General features: G+C 52.2%; 1 protein-coding gene across 1 annotated transcript in view; it reads right to left on the reverse strand.

Moving 5' to 3' along the window:
* The window catches only part of cwo (transcription factor cwo), a 67,945-nt gene extending 59,103 nt beyond the window's left edge, over positions 1-8,842 (reverse strand). Inside the window, exon 1 of the mRNA XM_011147753.3 lies at positions 8,101-8,842. Within this exon, the coding sequence (XP_011146055.1) occupies positions 8,101-8,171 (71 nt within the window). The 5' untranslated portion in view covers positions 8,172-8,842. The remainder of the gene's footprint in view (positions 1-8,100) is intronic.
* Positions 8,843-9,197: the final 355 nt, after the last annotated feature.

Raw genomic sequence — 9,197 nt, forward strand, 5'->3', positions numbered from 1 at the left:
ACCTACTGTTCTTTCTTATACTGTGACTTTGTTTCGCATAAAGATTGACCAATTAGAAAGCCCCTACGAAGATCCTCCCTTCCCCATAACCGAGTGTTCCCATCAGTCTCCGCTCTTCCCAGGCAGCAGGCAATGGGAGATTCAATTTCACCACCACGGAATTGTATCACCGCGCGACAGAGAGGAAACGGTCGACGAGGACCTATGCGCGGATGATGTGGCGCAATATGATAACAAGCACATCGTATTTGCTATGGAAAAAGAGGAAACAGTGAAATTCCGGACATTTCGCAAGCCGCGATCCGACAATAATTACTCAGCGATCGCCGGCGATGTTATCAGCCCGTGAATAATCATAGATTGCGCGGCGCATCAGCGAGCGAGGCTTCGGGGAAACGGACGAACAAGGAGGCGAATCAATTTTGTCACGAAATATTTCAAGCCAAACAATTAGCGAGCAACGTCAAAGACATCAAAGTCGTCTCGTTCGTCATCGTGTCCCAGCACGGTTCGGCGCGCGCGCCGACGACAGCGGCGGCTGGTATTGTTTGTACGAAACCGCAACCGACCCCCGCAGCCACGTTAACCCAACATGAGCCAGCGATAGCGCGCGTCTCTACCTCCGGCGCATAGATAATAATCCGCCGTTTTCGCGCGCCAAGTATGTGCGCCTTCAGCGTGCACGAGAACACCGCTCCGCGTGTATCGTGGATAATCAGGACAACGTATCCTGATGGCTGCCCGGCACCGGAGCGCAGGCAGATAGCACGCCAAGCACCGGCGGACCTAATTTTATCAGGACACGTGCGCGAGGCACGAGGAGGAACGGAAGTTTTTCGATCGTACCGCTCATCAATCAGTCGCGTTGCGCTTATCTCGCTGCGCGACATGTGAGTGCTTTTCGTTAAACCGGCCGCGCGCGCGTCGACGACGCACCGCCGCGAGACGTAAGTAGCGCGACACAGCGGAAAATTTCGCCGGGTCCCCTCCAAAGAAGTTGGCGGCGGCTGATACCCCGGCGATGATGACAAATCCGAAATGGCGGAGGAAAAATACAGAGGGTATATTGCCGATACTACCTCTCTCTCCCTCTCTCCCTCTCTCTCTCTCTCTCTCTCTCTCTCTTTCCCTCTCTCCCTCTCTCTCTGTGTGTGTTGTGAACTTGCGTTTGATGCGTTCACCGTTTACGCACATGCATGCACGAATGTGCGCGTGTTCCTCCAAGGACGAAGAGTGAGAACGAAAACGAGAGAGAGAGAGAGAGAGAGAGAGAGAGAGAGAGAGAGAGAGAGAGAGAGAGAGAGAGAGAGAGAGAGAGAGAGAAACAGCGGCTAATGGAGGTCAGATTTCAGGGGCCAGCTCTCTTAATTCATATCGCGCAATTTAAAAACTCTCGGCGATACGGAGCAGCCGTATGATTTATGCGAGACAGATACGAATCGTGGGGCCGCCCGTTCTCGACATCGTTACCTGCCTTTGACGCCGTGATCGCGAAATAATGAGCGTGCGTATCGGCGTAAATATCCATAGAGCGCCCGACGGAGGAGGAGGAGGGAGGGTGCGATGGTAGTTGGACGAGTGAGAAGAAAAGGGAGGAATCGGAATCGGATCGGCGACCGAGGGCGACGACGTGAAAGATGAATGCCCGTTGATTTTACGAAGGCTGCCGGGCGCGAGCGCATCCCCCTCCCCGGTCGCCGAGGATTTATTAATCGGCCGATAATCGGCGTTAGTTCGCCGCTTATCGATTTATCGCTGCGTTTTATGACTCCCCCGGCTTTTATCGCCTCGTTGTTAATTTCAGCGCCCGCGCCGCGCCGGTGCGAGGCACCGCGCTTGCTTGCCGGGTCGCCTGACTCCCGTGTCGCGATTGTTCTCGCGATGGTGACCCTGAAGCCGTAAGCGTGAATGCTTTTATGAGTGAGTTCGACATTTCGATTTTATATCGTACGACAGCTACAACGACGACGACGACGACGACGACGACGACACAACGTCGAGCCACGAGCGAAAGCACCTTCGTCCGCGAACGAGAAGTCCTCCGGCGCGCGTTCTTACGCGTAGAATGATTATCGCAGCTTTTTCTGCGCTGGGGCGGGAGACAAGTTCGAAGTAGGCTTCCGTAGGAACGAAGGAGTAAAGGAAGCGGAGAAAAAGAAAATTAGAGACAGTTCTCAAGCACGTGGAGACGCACGCGCCAGCGCGCGCGCGCGCGTGTCGTAATTTATGCGTTCCTTAACACGCACAATTGAAACGCCCGCAGCGTCGCGCACGCGCACGCGCGCGAGCGCACGTGTGACGTTTCACTCGTGCGCTATTATATCCTCTCGAGTGCCGACAAGTGCTGTTAATTTGCGCGATTTAATTCTTCCGATGCTAGGAGCTTCCTAGTGCCGGTCAATCGGGCTCCGCGATTGGTAACGCGCAATGAGAGGCAACCATGCGGAACGACGAGGTGCGACTTATCGCCAGCCTTTGCTTTGCCTCTTCGATAATAAATAATCGGTAATCACTCGGTGGCACGTCCCACGTCGTTACCGCGTGAACCATTCTGAATCAGCCATCAACTACCGTTCCGCTAGTTTGACGATACTTCCGTCTCTAAAGCGAAGCGCACAATCGTCGAGTACCTTTTGTATTCATATTTGCTCTTTGTTATTTTTATGTTATAACGACTTCTGTCGTTCTGTCGGTTTTAACCATTTCGTTATGTTTATAATTTTTGTAACTTGATGTTGTGAGACGCATGTGCGTTATTCGGCAAGGAAATTTCGGAAGGGCTCTTGATACCAGCGGTAGCCCACGCGACGTGGACGACGTGTCGCGCAAGATCAGTCCGGCACGGAACATGTTAGCCGGAAGTGAACGACAAACGATTCAATTACAGGGAAAAAAAAAAGTGAAAAGAGAAGACGGACAGACTCGAGAATAGATGAGAAATACATATACAAATGCACACAAACAGATCAGTGAATAATTCTCAGTTTCTCCACGAATACTTATTCCACATTCCCAAGGAGGAACATCGACGATGTAGGCCGGCTTGCCGGAGATATTGAAATCACTGTCAATCAGATCTGTTTCAAGTACCACCGACGTGCCAGCGGAACTTGTAATTTATTTACGCGAGACACGCGCGCGCGCGAGTATTCGGGCCGTGCCGAAAGAATGTAACCGACTATTATTGACGGAGCGCAGATAACGCCACCGAAATACTCGGAGCACACGGCTGCGGCCGGCCGGCATTTAATCTCGTTCGCGAGATCCCGTCCAAGTCGCGGTTGGTTTCCATGACGCAGGCACTCATCCCGCTTACGTCAGTCGCCATAGTCTTCGACGGCACGTATCGCGCGACAACGTAGGTGTCGTTGGCACCACCGATATCGGCCAGATGACACGACGTTCCGAAGAAATACGGCTTATCTACCCCCTCCCCGAGCGCGTAATTTCGAGCTTACACGATAAGGTGACGGTGCGTAGGACAGCCAACGTCGGAGCGAGCTATGGTTAAGCATCGGGTGTCGTTCAATAACGGGTCATTATCAACAACCATCGTCCGACCGGGACCATTATCTCGACGAACAATTCAATGCCCGTCCGCGCTGTGTGTGATTCGTGATTCTTGCGAGCTTCTTTTTACTTTTTACTACGGCGATATTATTCGATATTCGCGCGAGAGAGACAAACGTCAGTCTCGCCTCTCTCGCCTCATCGCGTGGAAAGCGGAAAACGAGGAACTCTGAATGTCGAGCTGAATTTCGAGGAGCGCGCGATATCTCCGCCAGTCGTCAGAAGTTTTAAGCTCGCGTTTTCCTTCAGCAGGAATTTCAGTTCTCGTTCTTGTTTGGATTCTTACGCGAGAACGTTGACTGAAGGTTGGTCCTCAGGTCTCTCGCATCTTGAAGTTACAACAACGACATCGAGGGTACTTGCAACATTAGAAGCTATTTATGAGTTGTCAGAGGAGGAGGTGTGTGTCACCCGCACAGAAACGTAAACACGCGCGCACAGTCACAGCCGAGAAATTTTTCGTCCTGAAATATGAAATCATACGACAAGTCTCTGCATATTCATGCGGTTGAAGCAATGTAATGAGTGTCAATCGAGACAACTTGTGAAAATTAAATTACAATTCAACCTTGTGCCACACACAGCAGGTGGACAGACTATATCTTACGATGCGACTTTCCGCGTCACCTCTCTGTGCGCACGAATCGAAAATCGGAATCGCGCTTTCATAAATCGCGGACTTATTTCTCCAGGAAGGACCTCCAGGAAGAAGCTCGATCGACTCTTTTCGAAATATCGTAAAACCGAAACCGCAATCATGAAGGCACGTGCGCCCGCTCGCCGGAAGCGCGGGACGTTGTGTCGGCTTTCGGACGCAAAATTTTCCGCGCGTTCCCCGCGCGGCTTTCCAACGTGGAAATATCGACGAGCGGCAAATCTCTTCAACGGGGACCGCGGCCCGCCGGCAATGTTACGCGGCGCTCCCTTTTACTCGAGGATCGCGCGCCGCGATCCTCGAATGGAGAGGAGGTGTCAAGTGCGCGCGGCGTGAACGTACCTGCAATGTTGCTACGCGCGCGCGCCGCCTGTCGGCGTCGAAGTACCGCACGCGCCATTCGTGAAAACTCGCAAATTTGCACGTCCGTATCTCGGCGCAAAATCGACGTAGACATGTGAAACAAATGCCACTCTCCCGTATCGCGCGCGCGTCCTCGCGCATCTCGCGCGTTCGAGCCGCGTCTTGCTGCGACGCAGCTTTTCACGCGCTACGTCCCGCGTGTGTCGGCGTAAAAAAAATACCACGGTATTTTTTTCGAACAAGGAAGCCAAGCGCACGACACGATCCTTGTCACGCGAAACAGCCAGTTTCAAGCGCGTATTTTGCCGGAACGAGAGAGTTCAACGGATCGTCAGATCTCGATGGCGGGAAAAGCTCGGTACGTCGTGTAAAAATGGAAGAATAACAGTGAAAAATAATAACGGTTCCCGTGGAAAATAACATTCTATAAAAGTGGAGATCGCGGTTGAACGGTTTTTTCTCGGGCGACTCCTTCTCCTCCTCCTCCTCATCCTCCTCCTCCCTCTCTCCAGTCCGTGAAATTTCGAACGCTTGACGTGGCGGTCGCCTCGGGCCGGGCGAATTAAAATTCCGTCGAATCGAAGAGTTTAATCGCACGTGCTTGGGATTAAACGAAGATCAACGGGTCACAGCACCTACGTGTGTTCGCTCGCACGCATGTACGGACGCGACACGTAGCTTCTTAGGGATACTTAACATCGCCGTTGCTTATAATGCAACGAGTATATTAATGCCTCGGCATTCTTTTCAGCTTGTGAACCCTGACACCTGCGTACGATGTGCTTCCCGGCACAGCACGCTGTATTTTCACAAGAGCGCGACGCGCGCTGACCGACGCAGGTGGCTCGGACGTGGAAACGAGTGTAACGCAGACGAGTGTCTGCACGCGTCTACCTACACACGTGGCCACACGTGGATGACGCGCGAACAAATCCGTACAGATCGATTGGCGGTGTCAATGGCCGGTGCGCGATGGCTCGTATCGTCGAGATGCGAAATCGCGTTTCGTCGAGACACTCGAGGAAGGAACGGCCGGCCCGAGGAGGAATTTCCGCAGAATATCGTTTCACCAGAAACTTGGGCAAACTCCAAATCTGTTCCGGATAAAAAATTACGTCGATAAGGGGTGGGCGTATTTTTGCAGGGATTGTTTCTACAATCACTCCTGGCACAATGACATAAAATAAAAAATAATATATACGTAACGTAGATAATAGTGTATAAAAATATGAATGAAATGATACAATGTGGGATATGAGTACATGTCTGATGCTGTGTGTAATATGAAAAGAGGGGAATAAGATAACGTAAACGATATAGAGAACAAAGAGTAAACTAAACGGCGATAAGCGTTATTTCATCGTCAAATTTCCTAAAACGAAACTCGCGCCGACACCAAATGTTCAATGATGAGACTTCTTCGATCACAAGTGCACACCACCGATCGGTCGCAACGCGTACGCGTGTATGTGTTTTAATTGACGCCTGCCGATAGAGAGAGACAGGCCGTCAGTTTCTATCTTATCTCCGGCGCGACCATGAATCTTTCGGTGGTAGTTTCAAGGGGATACAAATAAAGCGTATCTATGTAAGTCTAATTATCAGGGAAACGCGAATGCGGCGGGAGCGAGGGAAGAATACGCACGTATTCGGCGGCGGCGAGACACCTGTGTACTCACGATAACGAACATCGTGACTCCACGTGTAGTTACGCGAGATCTGCAGATCGCGTGACATGCTTCGCCACCTGCGAATCTCGAAACTTCGAGGGGGGACCATGAATGAAGCACGTGCGCATCGTTACGTCGTCCGAAATTCGAGACGTATTTTATTCCTCTTTTTATATTACTTATGTAAAATCAGATGTACTCGTGTAGCCAGCCCCCCCCCCCCTCCCACTTTATATCATTTTATATTCGAATTTTTCGTATTTTATTTATGTCTTACATATATATTACTTTCTATTTTTATGTTACTGTATCAGAAGTGACAACGTGAATGACAGAGGTTCGTAGAGATAATCACTGCACAGTGGCGAGAATACATTCATCTCTTCCTGACGTAATCTTCTATCCGGAATAAATTTGAAATTTGTGCACTTTCGGTGAAACGATACTTCAAAAATTCCTCCCGAACGAATCGACGGACGTAATCACGACGTCCGTTGAAATCGGATATTATTTTCTGGAATAATATCACGAGTCATCTCTCCGGAATATCCCCATTCATTACAAATAAGAAAGAACGAGAAAAAAAGAGGAAAACAGAGAGAAGAGTTAAACAAAGAAGTTGATTGCTCATCGCAACGCTCACGGATGTCGAGGTTTCAATCGATAATTCCGAGTTCGTCATCGGGAGGAGCAAGTTTAAATTCCCGGCGCGTTTATCGCTTCTGCGCTTTTCTGTTTTTTTTTTTCCTTCGATTTACCATCGTCGCACTCTCCATTGTTCGTACGACGCGCATAAGCGTTCGCCCGTTCGCGGGGCAAGAGTGTTCACCTTGCGCGCGACGGACTCGCCGAGATCGTCATTTATCATCTCTCGTAGTCGCGCGTGAATTACGAAGCGAGTAACGACGATGTTGTCGTTCGCGCGTCGTCTCGCGGTGCAGCAGGCCGGCCGACATGGCAAGCCGCCTCTTTGCACACGTGCACGTGACATTGTAAATGGCATAATGACTTGTACTTCACTCTATACTGATTTCTACACGCGTGACGCGAATGACGCCGCGGTCGCGACTACCAAGCGAATACGTTCCGACGCATCATGACTCCGCCGTTTGCGCCAACGGAGAACACACGTGCGGCGGCGGCGGCGGCGCTCATGAAAAAAAAAAAATACATCGCTTTGCCGTTTCTCCCGCTCTTTTATTCATCCCCGCGTGTATATCGCGTGATCAGCTGCAAAACGAGCGCGAATCGCCGGAACGAGAGCGCCGCGCCGCCGCCGCCGCCGTGTCGCGCGTAATGCTGCGAGAAAAACCAAATATTTATCGTCGTTTTCGTCGTTTTTCGTTGTTGTAATATTTATCACGGCCATACGTAGTATTTGCGACCAACTGCGCGTGTTTCAGCTCCGTTTTATATTTGTCAAACACACCAAGGGAAAGAAACACGCGGCGCATCGACGGCAAGGACGACCCGCAGCAAAACTTTCCCCTCGCCCGGAAAGCTCCCGGTAAGCAAACTTTTAGCTCGTGTCATTGATAATACTAGCCACTAGGAGGTGAGCTAACGATTACGACCGATTACAGCACTATCAGGCCGAAGGAACTTTCTCGTCAAGCAAATCTCTCCTTCCCCGTGGCCTGTCTTTCGTAAGCACGAGCACGTTCTTTCTCAGAAAGAGACAATAAATCGCCAAGACGCAACTCTCGCTCAATCAAGAACGAGACATAATCGGCTTTCGCCTGTTCAAGCTCCTTCACATCTCACACACACGCGCACGCAGCACACGCAGGTACAACACACAGGTATGCGTATACGCGCGTACATAAGCATACACGCACTTACCTCTCGTATTTCACCTGCATCGAGTTGTCCTCCCAGTAAGTCTGCTTGACGAGCGATTGACAATCCATCATCTTGCCGCATAGAACGGCGGTGGTACCGCTGCCGGAGTCCCGCTCGACGATCACTTCCGCGCCCGCTCCCCCTCGGCGGCTCCTTATCTCCTCTAACGTTCTTCTCGTCGCAGCGCGCTGCACGCTACTTCACGACTCGCTGTGGCGCGCGTCGCGGTCGCGAACGTGAGAAGACGTGTGCCGCAAAAATCGCTCCGGTGCCGCGCGGCGCTCTGCACGCGCGAGTCGTGCGACCGACGTAGAAGAGAACGTGAGCACGAGCACGCGTCACGTGACAGCTCACGGGGGGACGAGACCGAGAGGAGAGAGAGACTCGTCTTTTCTCCCGAGCTCTTGCCTCGCGACAGCGGACGCCGCCGATCACTCCCGTTGCGAGAGCGAGCGAGCAAGCGCGCGCGCGCGCGCGAAAGAGAGAAAGAGAGAGAGAGAGAGAGAGAGAGAGTGCGAGAAGGACAGAGCGACTCTCGAGTCCAGCCGACCGAACGCAGCCTGCGTATCCGGCGATCGTCGTTGAATCCTCCCGTGCGTAACGACGCTCGCTCGATCGATCGCGCCGGCGAAATGCGCGTAGGAAGAACCGGCCGAATGAACGAACGGACGAACGATAATGCGACGAATGTACGTATGTCCGTGTACAACGATACGTCACCACACGACACGCGGCCAGAAGACGCGAAGGCGAGACAACGACGGCGCGCATGCGCGCGAGAAAGAGAAAGAATGAAAGAGAGAAAGAGAGAGATCAGGTTAGACGCGCGTTCACGGGCTCACTGACACACTCACGAGGAGACGACGGCCAACGCTCAGGAATTCGTCCACGACACTTCGCCCGACTCCGCTCGAGTGCAATCCCACGGCGCGCGATGTCCGTACTGGCGCCCTCTTTCTCCTACCTCCCACCTTCCCGCGCGCGCTCCCTCGCTCTCTTACTCTCGCGCCGTCTCCCTCGCTCGCTCTCTCGCACTCTCTCCCTCTTTCTCTCTCCCTTTCGCCGCGCACTGCCGTGCGAACGCGAGGTGCACGAGC

Source organism: Harpegnathos saltator, unplaced genomic scaffold (genome assembly GCF_003227715.2).
Source record: "Harpegnathos saltator strain DR-91 unplaced genomic scaffold, Hsal_v8.6 scaffold209, whole genome shotgun sequence".
Lineage (NCBI taxonomy): Eukaryota > Metazoa > Arthropoda > Insecta > Hymenoptera > Formicidae > Harpegnathos > Harpegnathos saltator.